Source organism: Durotheca rogersii, assembly GCF_024521655.1.
Source record: "Durotheca rogersii strain YMJ 92031201 chromosome Unknown GGS23scaffold_16, whole genome shotgun sequence".
NCBI lineage: Eukaryota > Fungi > Ascomycota > Sordariomycetes > Xylariales > Xylariaceae > Durotheca > Durotheca rogersii.
The window spans coordinates 570,069-590,482 of NW_026251247.1; the positions used below are offsets into that span (position 1 = coordinate 570,069).

Genomic DNA, 20,414 nt, shown 5'->3' on the forward strand with positions numbered 1-20,414 from the left:
ACATGCATATATATACACGTATGCACATATGTGAACATGCTTGTACACGTGCATGGGCGGGGATCGGACGGGTCACCCACAAGCACACCGTAGGACGCACACTGTACAGCCTCGGAGGCCGCCAACGACGTCGGTCCTACGCAATACAGTAAGGTACTGGCCTGCACGCGTACCCTCGACCCCCTTGCCTGCAGGTATGGAATGTGTACTACCTACATAGGTCCCTTCCTACGACTACGACTACTACTACTACTTCTGCTACTGAAATCCATCCCGCCCTAGGCGCCCTACCAACCGAACCTACGGCGGCGGCGAGGACGGGGTGGGACAATGGACATATGATGTCTCCTCTTCCTCTCCCCTCGCGCCGTCAGTCCATCGGTCGCCGTCGTCCTGCCTGGCCCTGCCCGTGGCCTGTCTCGTCTCGTCTCGTCCTTGGCCTCGGTGGCATCTGATCCCTCCCCGGGCCTGGGTTCTTCGCGCCGCAAGCAGCACTGCGGCCAGCGTCGTCGTCCGCTCTGATCGCCCGTGGGGCCCAGCGCAGCAGCTAATTTACCATGCGGCTCGGACAATTCTCATTGGCCTGCCCCCAACCGCAAAAACCCACGTTTATTTGTCGGTCGAGATTACTGGCCCACTGTGGCCGTCGATCTGGATCCGCCACAGAATTCAGTAAACAGCTCCCGCCGCCGTTGGCTGCTGTCGTCGTCGTTGTCGTCGTCGTCGTCGCGCCGTTGTTGCTGCGGTCTCTTGCCCGTCCGTCCTGTCACTTGGCTCTAGCGTTGTACTAGTTCTCTGTTCGCTCTCCTTCTCCCCTCTTTTTTTTCTTCTTTTTCTTCTCCTTCTCTTCTTCTTCCCGCCCATGCACACACGCGCCATCAGAAGGTCCGTTCGCACGGATACAGACGCCATTAGGCTGGGGGAGTTGAGTTTCCCCAGGTACGGGGTTTCCGCCACGGCACGGGAATTATCCCTCGACCGACGATGCAAAATCACCGCCCTACCGCCGCGAAAAAGAAAGCCGGGTTGTGTGATATTTGATGATGCATACCTCCCTCCCTATCTACCTGCCTACATTGCATACATGCTATATGTGTGTGTGGGTGTGGGTGTGTGCGGCAGGGGGAGCTGCTCCCCTCGGGGCTCACTTCTCGGGAAGGATTTATGAAGGAGCGAGGCAATTCCAATATTCAATTGGGCTTTGTCGAGCTGCTCCCTTTCTCCTCGCGCTCTCTCCCCGGGGCTCTGCCTGGTTCCATGTGGGTGATGCCTAGAGTATACTCCTCCTCCCTCCCTATTACGTACCCAATATATGCGTGATGTGTGTCTGTGTGAAACGCGTCTTATATTTGGGGTAAGGTCGTACATGCCTACGTACACGTATAGTAGTATGCATAGCGTGTATGCATCTTGCCCTCGAGGCGTATGTATGCACATACGTATATCTAGTAGACGGGAAAAAACGCGTCATTGCCCGTATGTATGTCAGACTGGGCTCGCCCTCGTAACATGTTTTAACATGCCAATCAACGCGTCCGCGGATAAAATTTTCGTCCGAACCACGCGTTGCCGTCGAGGGTCCAGTCCGTCGTCCATCTGGACCTCTTCCCCCCCTTCCACCCCTCCCTTCCCCCCCATGCAGGTCTCGATACGTGAGGTTTCGCCGTACGAAGCCCCCGTCGTATGTATGTATCACATCCCACCCGCCCAGCGGCAGGAGGCGGCGTGTTGGAGCTCTCAGCCGGCCTGCTTGTACCCTCTCGCTGCCCTGTTCCTTGCCGGCTAACCGACCACCAACTCGCAACTTGCATCTCGCCTTGGTCCCGACTCGGATCAGGCTGTGCTACCCGCGCGTTCTCGATCTCCCCCCGCGGCGAGGTCGAGACGAGACGAGACGTGCAGGCGTGCACATCAGAGAAGCCAGATGGGCGGCTGGGTAGGACTTGCTGCTTGGGCTGCTCTCTGGATATATACCGCGTTTAAGCATAGATGCGTGTTTATTCATGTGCAAGAGGGTAGTACGTGCGTCAGACCTGTGGAGGCGAAGGCGCCGTCGGGGAGAAGAGGAGGAAGAATCACTGCGTGTTTGGACGAGTGCGACCGTCTTAAATCTATATTTGTCTCTTTTTTCTCCCCCGGCGCCCCGTGGGTTCGTCACACCCCAGCATCCAAACACATTCCTAGGTCGAGCGCGTGCTGACCTAGGGGGATTGGCGACTTGAAGCCGTGGTAGGGCATGAGAAGCAAGCTGCATCTTAACCCATACCAGGTGCCCGTAGGGCTGAATCGGATCGGGTCCGCTAACCGTAACCCCTTCTCACAGGCATACACACAACCCTAAACCTACTTCGCGCAGCTGGGGGATGACGTGGTGCATACGGCGTAGTACATATGCGATTCACAAGGCGGGCTGGACCAGTCCAGGCCTGAGAATCCTCCAACATCTCAACTGAGGGGCGCTCGATAGCCCAGATCGTTGGTCGAACGGCTCTCTCCTAACTCGTTCGTCATCAATGAGCATAGTCGAGATGCGTTCTAGGTATAATCCATCCGTCCCGTTCACATGGCTTGTGACCACCACCACTTCTCCGTCGTGGAAATTAGAAGCCCCTCTCTCCGTAGACGCAAGGTAGACACGTCATCTATCGCGGCATTGTACTGTAGCCTCTATGCGTAATGGATTGATTAGCTTTGTTTGCGACATTAAGGAAATCCTCCCTAACCTTGTAGCTTCCTTCGTTAGGCCTCGTCAGAGCTCCCCTCGGTTGAGTTAGAAATCGCCTAAGGTGGGTTTACCCCAATCTCACGCCGCCGCGAGGACACTCGAGTATGTCGGCGAAGTATATACGCGGCGCAGCCTAGACATTCTTGTCGAAGAGCTTCTGGATCGGTTTCGCGGCCTAGTATCATGTAAGCGGCAGCACGGAGCTAGCCCACCCTCTGAAGAATTGACGTACGTCGATGAACTTTTCGAGCTCCTTGTCGAGGTTCGCAAGGTCATCCTTCCTCTTCTTGTTGTCCGCGATGAGCTTTTGCTTGCGCTTGAGTAGCTCCATACGCTTCTGCTCTAGCGACTCGCGCTCGCTGCGCTCGTGCTCGATCCGCGCCACCATCAGGGTGTTCTCATCGTCGTTGGCATGCTCCGGTCGCTGCGCGAGAAAGTCCTCGACGGGGATCAGGGGTAGTTGCTGGTAGGTGTGGCTGTCGGGTTGGTGGCGTCTCCGGTTAGCACTGGCCGCGCGGGTCCGGTCTGGGGAGGAGGGGAAGGGGAGCGGGGGAGGTGGCTGCTGGCGACATCGTCGTCTCGAGGCGGACGGAGCGCGTGCAGAACGGGGGCCGAACCCCCCTCCCCGAGGGCCCGCTGAGCAGGTAACTCACTCGTATGACTCGCAGGCCTTGATCTCGCCCTGCAGGTGCCGCTGCTCGTAATATAGGTTCTGTAGCTGCAGGTGTAGGCGGTCGACCTCCTGGCGCGCCTCGGACGTCTGGGCCTTCGTCTGGCGGGCGCCGAAGTAGGCGGCGCGGTGGAGGCCGCGGAGCTGAGCGAGGTTGGTTATGAGGAGCTTCTGCTGCTTCGACGTCTCCAGCTGCGCCTCCGCCGACGCGCTCTCGGCCGGCCCGGCCGCCGCGAGCTGGTCGACCAGGCTCAACGCCTGCACTCGAGTATCGCGCGAGGCATCGAGCACGGTCAGCAGATTCGGGTCGGTCACGACCTCGTCGACCGCCATCGCGGTGGTTCGGAGGGGGATAGTTGATGGTGCGCGAGATAGAAACCTGGAATTGGATACAATTGGGCGTCGGAGGTAGATCTCGTCGTTGTTGATTTGATGTTGGTATGGGGATACCTCCTGATTGGACATGGATACGCAGGTACCTCCCCTGACTCTCTCGCAACGTCACAGCCAGGAACAATCTTGATCCGATCCGTGGGGCACGTCCACGGCGGGCTCTCCATTCCCGAGATGGGTGGGGTCTGCACGTACGTCAGGCCGAGCTGCCCAGGTCGTCGGCAGTCGCGCTATGATTGGCGGAGGAGTGCGGTGTGGGCACCTGCGCCCGCCCTCTTGGCGCTATCATTTCCGCGATGTCGCAGCTCTGCTACATTAGGCAGGTACCGAGTGTAGTAGTACGTAGTACCTACGATACGCCTAGCGTAATGCTACTACTACTGCTGCCCCTATATCCCCTAATGTTGGAGCGCGGAGAGCATGTTGGGTACTTCATAGCGCCGGGCGCTCGAATCCCCCTACAGTGTGTCCACACCAATACGGATAGATCCTAGCCAGCTAAGATTGAAGCGGGAACATAGTCGAGCGTGCTCGGTGCGCCGGTGCATAAATAACACACGTTAATGGATCCATCTCTGCTCTACTGGCTTTTAAACGAGTTAGAAATAGGTGCAATCTACGCGCGCACCCGTATCGGAATCCGTTAGGAGGTAGGTACCTGAGACACCTCCCACCACAATACGGGTGCCTTTAGGGGGTATCTAGATACCTACCTCTACTATGGAAGTTCCGTGAGCGGGGTCGAGACAGTTCACGCTGCGTACCATCTATGAGTAGAGGCAATTTCCATCACCTTTCATCGGCCGTCTTATGTATCTCCTATGTATCCGCCCGCTTAGCCGATGACAAGTGATGCCCGGGTCCCGATTGTGTGGAGAGGGTGGGTCGATGGATGCCACCCTCAACGAACTTGTACATGTGGTTGCACTCATACATTTTGCCCTGACCTCATTTTTGAGATATTATCTAAGCTACCTCCCCCCCCCCATTCCCGCTCTCTCCTCCCCCTTGCATCCCTCCTCAGGCCAATAGTCTTCGTCGCCTCCCGCATGTGAATCTCGCTCTCCTCCCATCTTGTGTCCCTCGTTCTCGCTGTTCGGCGACAAGAACAAAGCCAATCTCACCGCAGCGCCTCGCATTCCTGACATCCAACTGGTCAGCCGCGTGCTGGTTGTCTTGTGGCCTCCTCTAGGGACTGGAGACCTCCGTCTGACGGCTCCGAAACGCCCAGCCCGCATTCTGCTCAGCCAGCACGCAACCCCGTCTCCCCCCAGCTTACGCCTCACTTCTGCCACCATGTCCTGCGCGCCGCCCCTCGTCTTCGAGTCCCACGAGGATCTCTCCGGGGCCAGAGTGTCTACTGCTATTGATCGAGACACCCTACTCCGCCGACGCCGACGCCATTCTTCTTTTATGCCCCAGCGACGACATTCGCTAGTTCAGCAGATCATGGACGGCGAGGAAGGCTTACTGCTCAAGGTTCATACTCCCCCTCGTCTCCTTCCCCTCCGAGCCGGATGGGCCGGGTTCTAACGAAGACAGGTCGACTTGTTTCTCTCCGAGCTGGAGAGGAGACTCGAATACCTCGAGGGCTACGGCGAGCTGATCGATCTCGACGCGAGCATTTCCAAAACCTTTTCAACCCTCCAGACAGTGCGCGAACGATGCTCCCAGGTCTCGGAGGAGGTCATCGGCGCCGGTCGGCGCCGACTACACGTCATGGTGGAAACCCTGGACACGAGATACCACGAGGCCCTCGACGCGGCCGAGTCGATGAACGAGAAGGCGAGGGTCGGCGTCGAGCTGCTCGACGCCATGCTCACTGATTTCGAAGCCCGCGTCCTCAAGTTCCGAGACCAGGGGCTTGCCGGCGCCGCCGACGCTGCCGAGAGCCTGATGGGCGAAGGCCGGAGGGTCGTCGACGAAAGCCTTGAGCGTGCCAGGGGCGTCGTGGACGACGGTCTCGAGCGCGCCTGGCGTGCCGCTGAATCCCTCGAGGAGCACGTCCAGAGCGCCATCACGCGTGCTAGGGAGAAGGGGCTCCTCAAGTATGAGGAGCTCCCAATTCCTTGGAGAGTCAACCCCCATATCCTCAGCGGCTATCGGTTCAGCGAGTCCAAACTCGGCTGCGTTCGATCCGTGTTCGGCGTCTCCAACGAGATGGTGAACATCTGGTCTCACGCGCTTGGCTTTGTACTCGTCTTGGCCGTCGCCTTCTACTTCTACCCGACATCGGCCAACTTTTCTCTCTACACCAAGACCGATGTTTTTATCGCTGCCGTCTTCTTCTTCGCAGCCTGCAAGTGTCTGGTCTGCAGCACCATCTGGCACACCATGAACTGCGTCGCCGATCAAACCCTGATGGAACGATTCGCCTGCATCGATTACACAGGCATCTCCTTACTAATCGCCGCGTCGATCATGACGACCGAGTACACCGTCTTTTATTGCGAGCCTATCAGCCGGTGGACCTACATAACCGCCACCGCTGTCCTCGGCATCGCCGGCACTATTCTACCATGGCATCCTAGATTTAACGGCCAGGATATGGCATGGTTGAGAGTTGGTTTCTTCGTAGGCTTAGGCGCCACCGGCTTCATGCCCATTTTCCAAATCGTCTTGACGCGAGGATCTGCCTGGGCATTTGAGTTCTACACCGGCTCCAACTTGCTCAAGTCCCTCTTGGTATATGTCCTCGGAGCCTGTGTCTACGCCAGCAAAGTTCCGGAACGATGGTTCCCCGGGGCATTTGACTACTGTGGAAACGCACACAACTTATGGCACGTAAGTATCGAGAATGCATTTGCCTTGGCGGTCTCTCACTAACATTCTACACAGCTTGCTGTGTTGGGAGGCATCTTATATCATTATGTTGCGATGCAGGAGTTCTTTTCCGGCGCTTTCCAACGCGCGCAAGAAGGGTGTCCGAATTATTAAACAGAGTCGCCGCTGGCTCTAGAGCGTAGTTACCCGGCTATCTACACCTTGTCCCCCCTAGAGCTGAATACAGGTATCGAGACTACATATAGTTCATACCCAAAGCGTCACCCGGCCACAATACCCTTCAACAAGCATTCCGACACATATTTTCTTCCCACGATACAAATTCAAGGCGATGTAGCCACAACGCCAATCCTCTCACGTATGGTCGGGGGACCAGATCGAAACACGCGCACCCCCAGCCGCGAAGTCACCCCGCTCGTATCCCATATCTATCCCCGGCTCGACAACACAGCCAAGGCTGGAGCCGAGGACAGCCGAGAAGAGAGGGCACCTTGGTGGCGGTGGGGGTGACACCGAGTACGCCGCGGGGAGGCAAAGCCGGCGTTTCAGGCGGACACCTCTAGGTTCTCTGCCTCGTCTGCGCTATCAGGCGAACAAATGCTCCGGGTCGATCCACCCTGAGCGAGCACATACCTCTGAGACAGCGGGTATGATTCATCACGACGGATAGGGAAAAAATGTCACTTTTTCCCCCGCCCCTATTCTCTCTGGCCGGGCTCCCCGGTCATCAGAATTCCGGCGTGACGGCGTCCCATTTAGCTACCTCCTACATAACGGGCAAGACGCGGACGTATTTCCCCCGCCCGGGCGCGCATCCTTTCTCATTTTGATTTTTTACCTTCCGGGCTACGGGGAGAGCGTTTCTCGCTTTCGTATTCGGAGTTTCCTATATAGACGCGTTGGCGGCAGCGGGGCAGGGGCGGCGGCGGCAACGGTGGTGGGAGCAGTGTAGGCGGAAAACGAGCGTCTCCGTACCGTGCGGGCGGAACGTGCTGCGTGCGCGCCTCGCGAAGCGGCGGGTACTGTATATACTGGTCGATAGGTCGAAGAAGGCGAAGAAAGAAAGAAGGAATAGTTACTCTTCGGGGTTGGCGGCGTGGGCCGGCTTTGGCTAACTACACGACGTGGGTAGAAGGAGAGGCGGCGGCGGGACGCGGGCGGCCGTCGTGCCCTCCGTCCGTTGGACAGGATCAGAGAGAGAGGGCGCGCGCATATAGACTAAACCGGGGTAGATCGAACGGGGCGAGTTGGATTGTTTTCGCGTCGGAGGAAGGGGAGCGGCATGTAGATACGAGGCTTACCCGGTGGATATGGAGATAGATATATATCTATCTATCTACATATCCATATATTCGCCCCACGGACCTTGTCGGAAACGCTACGGCCAATACCGTCTTCGCCTACCTAGTTTGCCTCGCCCTAACCCCCGTGCCTCTGTTCTCGCCTCTCTCCCCCTCGCTTTCGTCTCCTCTCTGTATCTTCCCGCGGGGGAGCCGACCGGAAAGGGGCCCAAGTCAAGTCGATGCCTACGGCAGCGTTTGCGGGCCCTTGCGACGCCGCGGCAACCGCATCCAGCACCCGCTGTCGAAGGTCCCCTCGCCTAAGCGAGGAGAACGAGAGAGAGAGAAGGGCGGAGAGTGGGCGACTCGGAGAGATAGAGACAGAGAGATGTGAGAGGAGAGCCGGGCGAGAGGAGGACAAGGGACGCGATACGTGGGAGCCTGCCATCGACTCGCCGGCGGGGAAGGGGGGGGAGACGGGTCCTGCACACACGCATAGGCTGGGCCGAGGGCCCGCCGCCCGACGGACGGAGACGAGACACGCAATCAGAACGGGGGGCACAAGGGGCCGCAGCCAATGGGTCTTGGGAGCCGGATGGTATATCGGTACGCGCAGCCCGCGTCGGGCGCGCTCATTAAATAGGGGTTTGTGGTGTAGTAGTAGCTAAAGTAGGTAGGTATCGTCGTGCCTGTTCCATCATGTGCGTCGCATTAAAGCCTGCCGTCGTTCCCTCTCTTCCGAAACGAGATCCTCTTCCCTTCGTGCCTCGTGAGATAGAAAGAAGAAGAAAAAGGAGAAATACATCCGAGAAATGCAATGCGTACAGTTACCTATTTCGTAGCCTCGTGAAAAGTGGAAATAGGAAGAAACAAAAGGCGTGACGCCGTGGTCCCGTACTTGAGCCTAGGCCTCTCTTTTTTTTTCCCCCTCCCCTTCGCGCCAGTCGTATTCATGTTCGTATGCATGCGTGTCGTCTAATATCATACAGATTTTGTCGTCACCGTTGTCGATTCTCGCCTTCTATGCATCATCAGTGCTGTGTGTTTGGTTAGGTGTACAGAGAAGTAGCGTTAGCTTCCCTCCTTTTGGGCTGTTTCATTCCCTCCCTGATCCCGCCAGAGATCTCTAAATGCATGACGGCGTGCTTGGTTATCCTATTATCCAAAGAGAAACTGCGTGTCTTTCGCTTTCCTCGGCTTCCAGGGTATGTATTATGCCGGGATCCCCTAGTGCCTTTGGACACAGGAGAGAGATCGCTATTTGTCACGAGGGGGAGGAGGGGGGTCCCGAATCGGAAGCAGCGGCTGTTTTGTTCAGCCGGCATCCTACGGCGTATAACTTGCTTTGCGTCAATGCTATATCATAGAGCATGCTTGACGATCTCTTCGTAAACATCGTCCGGGATCATCTTGATGATGGCCAGTGCGGTTCGCTTGATTACTTCTGCCTGCAAAGTCGGAAACGAACGGAGAAGCTTGTTAGGACTATCTGCCTGTTAGCATCCCCGTGCTGACGACTCGGCAGCTAGTTTTGGGAAGCACAAACCTCAGAGAGCTGAGGAGTTCATTTCGCATCATGATCAGCTGGGCGACGATGCAGATAATGTTCAAATGCGGCCCGTAGGCGAACAGGAAATCCCAGTGTTTCAAGACTTCGGGGAGAGGAGGGGTGCAGGCACAGAGGGTCAGGACGGACGGGAAGGCATAGATCTCGGCCGACAGACCCTTGGAGGTCAGGCGGTGGCTAAGCTTGGGATCCACAATCGCCAATACTTTGTCAACAAGGGCTAACCCGCGATGGACACCGTCCATCGCGCCCCGGATGTATCCTGGACACTCCTTGGTAAGTAGTCGGTAGAAGGCAGAGAAAGCCTCTGCCTCGCTACGGGCGGCGTAGAGGAAGGGAGCAGCGAGGACGTTCATCCCCTGCACGTAAGTTCCCGGCTCCGACGCGGTTGCGCTAGAGTCCTCGGTGGTAACCGTTAGGGCGCGACAGCGTCTCCTGACTACGGAGGAGGAGGTATCTGTCTGCGACATGTCGCTGCAGAAGCTGCTAGTGCTCTCGGGCGGCGGGGGGGATAACCTGCTGCTCGAAGGGCGGCGTTCTTCCTTCGCGTCATGGAGCTTCCAGGCGATAGCATTCAGAAGACGAATCAAGCTCGCCTCGCTCACGCGACGACGGAAGAGGGGGTCAGTGGTCAGAGTTCGGAACGTGTCATTACGGATCTTGGAATACGCTGGGGAGGCACCCCGATGAATGAGTTCGAGGTAATCGTTGGTCCTGACGATAGGCGCGTCGAGGAAGATGAGCCATACGTAGATTCTAGTTTTGGACTGGACGATGTTAGCTTCTTCCGTTCCGATAAAAAAAAAATTTTTTTCTCGCCGGGACAGCCGCACCATGCCATCGCCATCGCTCTTGATGCCCTGGTCTAGGACCTTCATGCGCGCGCTTTCCAAAGCGCTTCCGACATCGCCATTCGGAGGACCGTCCCGGATCAACCTGTCGAGAGACACGACGTCTGCGGCTCTCACCGTCCTGCTCAGGGCGGATCGCTTGCTGTTGAGGGACAGGAGGATGTTGTTGGCCAGGGCGGACGGGCTCATCGCGTCGGAGTTGGCTCTGTGCCTCTGGGCCGATCGACTGACGGGAGGGCGAGAGGAGGGCGAGGCGACATCGCCTTGCTGGATGTCTCGAAAGAGCTGCTGGGATATCAGAGACGGCTGGTTCCCGTTTCGAGCCATGGCACCGAGGTTATGTGCCGACTGTAGCTTGCGCAGTACTCTGTGGGTGTGAGGTGAAGGCGGGGAGTGGGTCTGGGTGGCCTCGGCGGTGTTGAAGGGCTGCGCATCGAGGGAGGGAAACGCGTCCCCCGTTGGGCTCGACATGGCGGCCACCGGTGGGCTTTAATGGCAGCGGGTGAGCTGGCGAAGACGAATAGGCTGGGACTCCCGTGGTCGACAAAGGATCATGTCGCTGCGTTGTCCGCGTACGTGTGTGTATTTGTGTAGTGGACGGTGGTGTTGAGAGGAGGAGGCGCTTAGGTAAAAGCATTAGGGCAGGAAATGCGAAAAAGACGGGTTTCCAGCCAGCTGCTTCGTGGAGGCGTTCCCCATCTGGCGGACAACAAACAACTGGCGGCGCCGCAGGAGGTTGGCCAGCCCGCAGCTCCCCCCCGGGTACTAGGTACTAGGTACGTACCCGATACCTGAGCACGCCGCCGGGGGGAGGTACCTGTAGTGCAATTACCTCGATGCGTTCGGTACGGAGCTACGGAGTTGGGTACCTGCACGGGTACTTGCGTGTAAGTACCTGCCCGGTGTCTCCCAAGGTTCCTCCGCAGGCTGACCCTTTTGGGAGATACCAGCATACCTATACCTTTGGGCCGTCTCGTCTGCACTCTGCCACTGCCCAATATTCTCGGTCGGTACGTAGGTATCTGGCCGTAGTCGGCAGCGTCGTGCAAGACTCGGGGTATGCACGCTGCCGCTACACGGTTCGAGCTCGACCTGTCGGCTCAAAGCGCGCGGCGCCTACATCGCAGGGCATCTCTATTTCAGGGTATTATATTCCAAGGTACCTCCACTTCCGGGTGTGATGCCGTGGTGCCATTGCCCTTGTGCACCCATTCCTCAACCTGGATGGGTACTGCTAGGTTACCTATACCAACGGAAGAGGTGTAGAGTATACAGGCAAGGCGTGTAATGCGGGCTAATCTGCAAGATCGTCATAGCACAACCCGCTGTATAGGTACTTTATAAGAAAGACACATGTGTGGCATATCGTCGTCCGTAGTGTCTGCCGGCAGGTCAACGGAAGCGGCCGGCCACCTCCCTCGGGTCTCCCAAGCTGTGTGATTCGTGATTCGGTCGCGCGCCCCTATTCAATATTTATGGTCTCCGGGAGTCTGCAAGGCACGGCTGCTCCGCAAAAAAAAAATAATTTTTTTTTCTCTTCCCTCCTTCGTCCTCTTCAGGTTTGTGTAGGGGGATGCCGTCATCGGTCACCGACCCGAGGAGAAGGACCGAATCTCCATCGGTATTCGTTACGGAGATATCGGCACGCGGGCCTTGTTTTGGCTGCTGCGTCGAAGCTTTTTAGCTGGTGGTAGCCGTCAGAACTGAACGGATAATTAGGTTAGGTAGTTAGCGGATGCCGTTCCCACCTCCATCCTAATGATATGAGCACGCTATTCCAGAAGATTGACTACCGCGCCAAATATGACGTATCCTCTGGCGGTCATACTTACACATATTCCCCCCCTCTCCTAGCTAATTTGGTCGGTCGGTAGGTAGATAAGACGAGAATCTGCCTGTGGTAAGCACGTAGGCCGGTAGGCACCTGACAGGACCGTCGACGCCATCTACGAACTAAAGCCGAGTGTAGCTACCTAGCAATGTCATCAGACACCGACGCGGTCACGTCATGGAAGCTGAGATCACCAGGTGCTATTCGCGGGCTCCCATTGGCTGTGCGCGCCGCCTTTTTGCCTAATTCGGCACCTGCTCCCCCCACCCAGCAATACCTGGGTGCCTCCTACCTAACTACCTACCTCCTACCTACCTTCGTTACTTTCTATAGGTACAGAGGAGGCAGGTACCTAGGCAGGTACGGTAGACTCACGACTCTGTGCCTATCTCGAGTCCTCTCTTTTCTGCTCCTATCCGTCAACATCCGGCCAGCCGGAGGCCAGGCCCACGCCTGTGACGAACACCTCCGATGCTCAGTGCCGCTGCACGCCGTGATCGACCCGTCGTGCTTTTCTACTCGGTTCCTCGCCGCCGGTGCCCTGTCGCCGCTGGGTCTATGTGTGTCTCGAGTCTCCGCAGTGCTCCTCCCCTCCTTTTCTCGTTCCCACGAAGCTTCGGGTGCTAGGAACCGAGGTCTTTTTGAGAAAGACCGCATCACGAGTCTCGGTCTCGCACACAGAATTGCTGCTATATACCCGTCATAGATGTAGATGACGCATGCCGTCCGACATTGGACGGACGCCTTTCTAGCATGTAGCCGCAAGAGGTGAGAGTCCTTGACGCAACTAACGCTCTTAGCCGCGGGCCTAAGCTGAACCGCCGCCCTCCTTTCCCTTCGCTAGATGGGACCGCTTACGGTACCTCGTGTAAAAAGTACGCTGACCATGAAAAAGGACACAACTTTAGTTAGATTCCATGCGGTATAAAAATTACCATTGCCGCCTCCTCTCGTTGAGCTTCGCCCGCGGGCTTAACTGCGAAAGCGCTGTGAGACTCGGTTCGTACCACGGAAGGCCAGGCCAACCTGCAGCTCTCCCTCTATCCTTTGATTCATGCCGTATCGAGAGAGAGATCACCGACTGATGAGTATAGCCACCTAGGAAATTCACTGGGATCGAGGGATCGCGACGTATGTGAATAGCTAAGCAGCAACATCTCGCCTATCTGGGCTGCTAACTTTACCTCTCTCGACAGTGCTGCGTGTACACGCCGTGTCTTTGCAGCCTCGTAGCTCCGGGGCCTCCTCAACTCTATACTACCTAGGTAGCTATACACAACTTCTCCCCTTATGCCTGTTTATCCAAAAGTCACGGTGCCATCTGCCGACCGCCTTAGACGTAGCCTCTGTTCGACAGAAGCTGGTGACATCAGCCTCTTATCTTCCACTGGAAGTCTTTAATAGCAATGCCTTCCGTAAACCAACTAGGCCACAATTTGGCTAAACTTCTAGGCATAAAGCTCGAGGATCCTGAAGGCGAAACCGTAACCAGCGGAGAGTCGATCCTTTCGGCCAACACCGCCGATGGCTTCATCGAGCGGCAACCTACAAGTAGAGAATGGCTGGCCGATATCGCACCGTCGAGGCGCGATCTAGCCGCCTACCTCCGTTCTCTGTTCCCATTTCTGTCCTGGATCTGGTTCTACAACCTGCAATGGTTCATTGGCGATCTCGTCGCGGGTACATCTTCCCTGCCATACCACCACTGTTCGCACCGTAACTAACTCCGTGCAAGGTGTCACCATCGGTGCCGTCGTGGTGCCGCAAGGCATGGCCTACGCAAAGTTGGCTAGCCTCCCAGTAGAATTTGGGCTATATTCGTCATTCATGGGAGTTCTCATCTACTGGTTTTTCGCGACCTCGAAGGATATCACCATCGGAGTGAGTGGGGGGCTGCCCGTTGAGACTGCAAGTCTTGCTAACAAATGACAGCCTGTTGCCGTCGTATCCACCGTTACTGGGAATGTCGTCGCCAATGCCGTCGAGAGGCTTCCGCAATATACCGACACTCCGTGGGTCATCGCGAGCGCGCTCGCTCTCGTGTCTGGCGCCGTCGTGCTTTTCATCGGGCTCATCCGGTGCGGTTGGATCGTCGAACTGATACCGCTGGTGTCTCTCGCTGCCTTCATGACGGGATCGGCCATTAATATTGCCGCTGGCCAAGTCCCCACGATGATGGGCATCACCGGCTTCTCCACTAGAGATTCGACGTACCTCGTCATCATCAATACCCTGAAAAACCTAGACAAGTCGGACTTAAACGCGGCTATGGGCCTGACCGCGCTCGTGATGCTCTATCTTATCCGGTTTTCGTGCTCGGGGGCGGCGAAGAAGTTTCCCAACCATCACAAGTTATTCTTCTTCCTATCCACGTTGAGGGCCGTCTTTGTTATCCTGCTGTACACCATGATCAGTTGGCTGGTCAATATGAACCGCCGCAAAAACCCGGCTTTTGCAATTCTGAAAGATGTTCCCGGAGGTGAGGATCATACCCAGGCTTTATCAGCTGCTGGCATTCTCACACTCGATAGGTTTTCGGCACGCTGCCGTTCCCACCCTCAATTCTGACATCATTGAGTCATTTATTAGTGAGCTACCTGCGACAGTTATTGTTTTGCTCATAGAACATATTGCCATTTCGAAATCTTTTGGTCGTGTTAACAATTACACGATCAACCCCTCACAGGAGATGGTTGCCATCGGCGTAACCAACGTCCTGGCCCCCTTTCTTGGCGGCTTTCCGTCGACTGGCTCGTTTAGTCGTACTGCGATCAAGTCGAAAGCTGGTGTCCGGACCCCCTTTGCCGGTGTAATCACCGCGATCGTGGTGCTGCTGGCCATCTATGCGTTGACCGCCGTCTTCTATTATATCCCTTCCGCATCCCTTGCCGCGGTGATTATCCATGCCGTCGGAGACCTGATCACGCCCCCAAATACGCTCTACAAATTCTGGAGGGTATCGCCTATCGAGGTCTTTATCTTCTTCGTCGGCGTGATCACCACCGTCTTCTCCACCATCGAAAACGGCATCTACGCCACCGTCTGTATCTCCTTCGCCGTGTTCATATTTCGAGTCCTAAGATCACGCGGCAGATTCCTTGGCAGGGTCCAGGTGCACTCGGTGCTTGTCGACCGGCTCATCGGCAGCGACAACAGCGTGGTAGGCAAATACGGCACCTTCAATGTGGCCGATTCTAGCCTGTCGCCGCCCACGCGCAACATTTTTCTCCCTATCGATCACGGGGACGGTTCAAACCCCGCGATTAAGGTTGCCAGTCCCTCCCCCGGCGTCTTTATCTACCGCTTTTCTGAGGTATTCAATTATCCTAGCGCCAGCAGTACCCTGGATTATCTGACAAGGCACATACTTGGCCATACGCGGCGCACCGAATCAGATGTCTACTTACGCCCTGGCGACCGGCCGTGGAACGATCCGGGTAATATGGGGAAGCTTGGAGAAGACAGCCTGCTGCCGACGTTGAAAGCCGTCATCCTAGATTTCAGCTCGGTCAACAACGTCGATGTTACTTCGGTGCAGCAGCTGATCGACGTTCGCAACCAGCTAGACCGGTACACAGCGCCGGATGTCGTGGACTGGCACTTCGCATGCATCAGCAATCGGTGGACGAAGCGGGCGCTCGTATCCGCCGGGTTCGGCTACCCGACGCCGCGGCCGGATGGCTTGCACTCGCGGTGGAAGTCTATCTTCAGCGTCGCCGAGATTGGCGGCTCAGACTCGGCCGCGGCCGCGGCCGAGTACGACGCCAACGAGAAGGAGATCCGCACACACTCCCTACCTACCACTGTGCCGAGCTCGACCAGCCTATTCCACGCCTCTCTGGGCACGAGCGCAGCCTCAAGCATCACCAAAGCTGTCCCGAAGTACAAGGGGATTGAGGTAGGCAACAGAGGGGAGTCTAGGCGGGTAACCGTGCACGGGCTCAACCGCCCGCTCTTCCACGTCGACCTCACGAGCGCGCTGCAGAGCGCCATCGCGAACGTGCAGGCCCGGGACGACATCGAGGCCTCCGGTGGGCCCCACGTCAGCATGACGGTATGAGGACGAGATGGGGTAGATGGGCGCGGGCGCGACACAGAACAATTACTACTTGGCTGCGCTAGAGGCCTCCACAAACCGGCGCGTACTTGTCGAGATGTCGACAGCGGAGCAGCCGCCTGCTCGACGTGCCAACCTAGTAAAACCCTAGGAACTGGCCATACGTACTTACATGCGACCGCATATCTACTTACGTCCACCCCGGAATCTCCTTTCTTCACTCACTCTCGGTGAAGACCGATGTGAGGAATGAGGCGCGACGGGCGGCGCTACCCGCCGAAGCGGCACCGGGGGGGGAGGTGAAACGAATTAGCGCGAGAAGGGAAGGGGAGGGTCGGGGCCGGGCCGGGCCTGGGGCGGCCAGATGTGGTCCCCCCCCCCCCCGGCGGGAAATTATCCAGGACGGGGCAAGCCTGGGGTGTGATAGGTCAACGAACTTCCCCTACTTTGGCCGCGGGGCTGCCGCCGCATCGTCGAATTACCCCCCGCCCCCGAACCGCTGTCGCACGTATACCTGCCCACCTCCCACATAGATTGGGGTCAGGGAGATGAGCTGGACGGGCACGTTACGCGGGCGACGACAATACCAGACGAGCCGCACTAGGGTCGCCAGCCGGGGTTTGATAAATTTCTGTTTATTGGGTAATTAATCAACCTGGATACGCAGTCGCGCTGCTCCCCCTCCCCCAATAAGTTCGGACGACCGGCCGCCTGAGAGGCCATCGCAGGAGTGGGCGCGAACGAGCGAGGTTGCCTCCGTGGGGCGAGGGGAGTCGGGGAGCGGGCGTCCAGGGCGTCACGGAGAGGAGAACGAGGAGGAGAAGCAGCGAAAGAGGTGGGATGCGCAAAGGGCTAATAGACATTGTGCTGTATTGTATCGTATCGTAGAAGCAAGGCGCGAACTAGAGATCTATCTATCTAGCTATATACCCCGAAAGGAGGCGCGAAAGGGAAGAAGAAGGAGAAGAAGAAGAAGAAGAATAGAAAGCAGCTAGCTCTAACGAGTAGGCGTTGATGTAGCTGTAGTGATTTCCATTTCTAGTGATATGTTTTGTCTCTTTTTTTCTTTTCCCTCGAGGGAACCACCAAGATCTAGGCCGGCAGGTAGGTATAACGAAGCGTCCGCTTCCTCTTCTCCGAAGAGCCCCTCCCCTCGTAGCGATCCCGCATCGCACGATAGGGGGAGGGAGAGGGGAGGGGGAAGGATAAGGAGGCGCTGGCGCCCGAAGCAAAAGGAAAGCAAGCAAAGCCGAACGAGGCCCGCCCAGCTGTCGAAGCTGCGCGGGACGCGAGCGGCGGGGGAAAAAGAATAAGAATCAGAAAACAGAAACCTGTCCGTGAGCGGCGAGCGGATCGCCCGAAAGAGAAATCTAAAAGTGTGTGCCCGATTCTAATTCCGATCCCGTAGCCCCCTTCCCTCCCTCCCGGAGGCCGTGTGCTCCCTATGTAGTGGTAGTGGAAGTGAAGTGACGAGGAACTAGCTCGCCGGTGAGGGGAAAAAAAAGAAAGAAAAAAGAGACAGGAACAAGAGAGTAAGAGGAGGGTAGGTATACGCGAGCCGCATCAGTCTTCCTTGCCAACGCGCTGTTGTCCCGCTTCAACTCGTACCGCCTCGCCACCCGGCCTCGCGTCTTCCTCTGCCCCTCGCCCTCCCTCTCCCTCGTCCTCGTCCTCTGCCTCTCCCCCTGCCCCTCGCCCGGCCCCGTACTCCGCTACCCCTCTCCGCGCCGCCCGCCTCTGCTGCTGCCGTTGCGGCCGCGCGCCGCGATCTCAGATGCTCTACCAGGGCGCGCAGCCGCGCGCGGTACGACGCGGGGGCGCCGAGCGCCGCGACCCGCGCCTCGACGGCGGCGAGGTCCTCGATCCAGGGCGCCAGGACCTCGGGCGGGATCGACGCGAGCACGTCGACGACGAAGTTGCCGTCGCGCGCGCCGACGAGGTGCCAGTAGAGGTTTGCGCTCTCGCGAGGAGCGGCGGGCGCCTCGCCCTCCCCGTTCGGCAGCTCGCCGCGGTCCGCCCTTGCGTCGGCGTCGGCGTCGTCGGCATCGTCGAGGTCCGCCGCGAAGTCGAGCACGACGCGCTGCAGCACGCGCACCGCGGCGCGCGCCGCCTCGCGCAGCTCGGCTGCCTTGAGCGGACGCGCCGTCGTGTGGATCGCGGCGTAGAGCTGCCGCGCCACCGCCGTCAGGTGCGAGGCGCACCACGCGACGTCCTTCGGCTTGGTGCTGTCGCTCCCCCACACCCCCCCCTGCCGTACCGAACGCCCTCTCCGGGCGTGCTGCCCCAGCCCCGCGAGGGCTGCCTCGGCGCGTCGCAGCAGGCTCCGGAACCGCAGCACCTGCCCCGCTCCGCGTCGCCGCTCGTCCGCCTTTACCGCTGTGAGGAATGACTCGAAGACGTCGTCGTTGCGCAATAGCATACGCGCGACCGTCTGCTCGAGGTCGCCTCGTCGAACAACGCGCCCGCGCCCAGCGCCGCCGCGGCGGTTGCGGTCCCAGTCCCGGCGGTCCTGGTGTGCGCCGCGATAGAGGCGTTGATGGTTGTTGTCGTTGTTGTCTTCGAACAGGTCCGGGCGGTACGCTTCAGCCGGCACATCGCTGAGCGTGGCGAGCAGCTCCCGCGTCTCCTGGACGCGGCGGGGGCTCGGGCCGTCTCGGCGTACAGCATCGTCGTCACTATCGTCGTTATTATCATATCTGTTGTCGTCACCGCCGTCGTCGGGGGTAGGGCTGCCGACGATGCCGCAATGTAGGCAGTCGGCCAGCATATCGAGGTGGAAGGCAGCGATGGCATCGTAGGGGTTCTCACCGAGAGCGGCGGCGTGGCCGTGTGGGGAGAGGGGTAGGAGCTGCGGCTGGTGCTCGCCGAGGACTTGGGCGGCGATGCGGTCGAAGAGCCAGAGGATGTGACGGCAGGGACGCTCGTCGCCATCGTCGCCCTCGCACGTGCAGCTCGGCACGCCGTAGCCGCTCTGCGCGGTGCCCGTGCGCACCGTGTACTCGACAGGCTCGGTGATGAGGAAGAGGCAGCGCTCGTCGCCTGGCTGGCAGCCGCGTAAGGCGAGCTGCGACGGCACCTCGACCGCCCGCGCGACGTTGTCACGAGCTTGCTCGTCAAGCAGATCTAAAGAGTACCGGAGCCCCGAGGGGGAAACCATGATCCCGTCTTCGTCGATGTCGAACTCGGGCTCGGCGTCGGACTCAGAGAAAGAAACGCTCGAGTCCTCCATCTCCTCTTCTTCTTCACTCTTTATTAGCTGCCCCTGGAGCTGCTCTTGCTCCTGGGCTAGCGCTTGCGCTTGCTGATATTGGTGGGGATGTTGTTCTTGCTGCTGCTGCTCATGCCTCCGGCTCTGGAGGCGGGTGATGGGCGGCATGCTTTCGAGTGCAAGCTCCCTGAAGCGCTCCGTCGGGGAGGAAGACATCAAGGAAAAGAAGACAGAGATGAGGGGGGGGGGGGAATGAAACGAGCACGGTACCCGAGTATGGGGGACTCTCGATCGTTTCATTATGTATCCGGACGCGATTGGACTGATATATATAAATTTGACTTACCACAGAAGGCATGCGTGGGGCGAGGGAGGAGTCCGCCTGGTAAGATTCGGCTACGATGAAAGGAGGCGGCCCGGCATTCAGACCCCTCGGTCTATGTTGGTTCGGCGTGTGTCATGCTTGCACCTATTCGGCCCAAGCTGCACACGGGGGAATAATGGCGGCAGGCGCGGTGAGAGACGAGCAGGGTGAGAGATGGCGACGAGGCCATCCCTAATGCGCGTGTTGCCCGGTGCCCAAATCAATCGAACGACCAGAAGGGGAGAGGAAGAGACGGCACGTTGGCCGGCGGCGTCCCATCGTCGATGTGACACGCAGAAGCCTGCGAGACGCATGCTCGCTTCGCATCCACTCCGGCTTGCTTGCCTTGCAAACCCGGAAGCAAGTTTAATGATCGAGGCGCAAAACCACGCCGCCGCCGCCGCCGGCGGTGCCCTGTCTGCAGATCTGACGGTGCCACGCTAGTCGTCCTCCAATGACACGGCTCTGCGTCGCGCAGTTTGTCCCGAAGAGGGATCGTAGCAGACCCGAGGGAACGGATAGCTGTGGCGATTCCGAAAACCGACACGTCGGTACGCATCTGTCGAGAGGGAAGAAAGACGGCGGTCGACGATGATGCCTGGAGTTGCAAACGACACCGACATGGCCGCGCGAACGGGCCGGGTGGGTCGCCTTCAGCCACAGGCGACGACCGGGGTCGTGATT

The 20,414-nt window shown here is 58.2% G+C and overlaps 7 protein-coding genes across 7 annotated transcripts; 3 read left to right on the top strand and 4 right to left on the bottom strand.

Annotated features, from left to right (window-relative positions):
- Positions 1-2,858: 2,858 nt before the first annotated feature.
- GGS23DRAFT_598231 (Fms-interacting protein-domain-containing protein) lies at positions 2,859-3,728 on the bottom strand (the record flags this gene model as incomplete). The annotated part of the gene is made up of 3 exons (XM_051518741.1): positions 2,859-2,900; positions 2,958-3,201; positions 3,379-3,728. 3 exons carry the CDS (start codon positions 3,726-3,728, stop codon positions 2,859-2,861), a joined length of 636 nt encoding a protein of 211 aa, XP_051370541.1.
- A 1,236-nt stretch (positions 3,729-4,964) lies between these two features.
- On the top strand, positions 4,965-7,410 carry GGS23DRAFT_133646 (HlyIII-domain-containing protein). The gene is made up of 3 exons (XM_051511195.1): positions 4,965-5,267; positions 5,331-6,572; positions 6,627-7,410. Exons 1-3 carry the CDS (start codon positions 5,085-5,087, stop codon positions 6,723-6,725), a joined length of 1,524 nt encoding a protein of 507 aa, XP_051370542.1. The 5' UTR covers positions 4,965-5,084; the 3' UTR covers positions 6,726-7,410.
- Positions 7,411-8,866: 1,456 nt separating this feature from the next.
- GGS23DRAFT_133660 (TBC-domain-containing protein) lies at positions 8,867-11,031 on the bottom strand. The gene is made up of 3 exons (XM_051511196.1): positions 10,253-11,031; positions 9,399-10,186; positions 8,867-9,337 (listed from the first exon to the last, which is right to left on the bottom strand). Exons 1-3 carry the CDS (start codon positions 10,739-10,741, stop codon positions 9,214-9,216), a joined length of 1,401 nt encoding a protein of 466 aa, XP_051370543.1. The 5' UTR covers positions 10,742-11,031; the 3' UTR covers positions 8,867-9,213.
- A 1,169-nt stretch (positions 11,032-12,200) lies between these two features.
- On the top strand, positions 12,201-13,123 carry GGS23DRAFT_133692 (uncharacterized protein). Its single transcript, XM_051511197.1, has 2 exons — positions 12,201-12,869; positions 12,997-13,123. Exon 1 carries the CDS (start codon positions 12,250-12,252, stop codon positions 12,805-12,807), a length of 558 nt encoding a protein of 185 aa, XP_051370544.1. The 5' UTR covers positions 12,201-12,249; the 3' UTR covers positions 12,808-12,869; positions 12,997-13,123.
- Positions 13,124-13,507: 384 nt separating this feature from the next.
- On the top strand, positions 13,508-16,161 carry GGS23DRAFT_606067 (putative sulfate permease; the record flags this gene model as incomplete). Its single annotated transcript, XM_051519861.1, has 4 exons — positions 13,508-13,781; positions 13,837-13,982; positions 14,034-14,580; positions 14,633-16,161. 4 exons carry the CDS (start codon positions 13,508-13,510, stop codon positions 16,159-16,161), a joined length of 2,496 nt encoding a protein of 831 aa, XP_051370545.1.
- A 333-nt stretch (positions 16,162-16,494) lies between these two features.
- GGS23DRAFT_575129 (uncharacterized protein) lies at positions 16,495-17,196 on the bottom strand. The gene has a single exon (XM_051516781.1). The coding sequence runs from the start codon at positions 17,019-17,021 to the stop codon at positions 16,809-16,811; it is 213 nt and encodes a 70-aa protein (XP_051370546.1). The 5' UTR covers positions 17,022-17,196; the 3' UTR covers positions 16,495-16,808.
- Positions 17,197-17,721: 525 nt separating this feature from the next.
- On the bottom strand, positions 17,722-19,582 carry GGS23DRAFT_598235 (uncharacterized protein; the record flags this gene model as incomplete). The annotated part of the gene is made up of 2 exons (XM_051518742.1): positions 17,722-17,742; positions 17,867-19,582. The coding sequence occupies 2 exons, from the start codon at positions 19,580-19,582 to the stop codon at positions 17,722-17,724; spliced, it is 1,737 nt and encodes a 578-aa protein (XP_051370547.1).
- Positions 19,583-20,414: the final 832 nt, after the last annotated feature.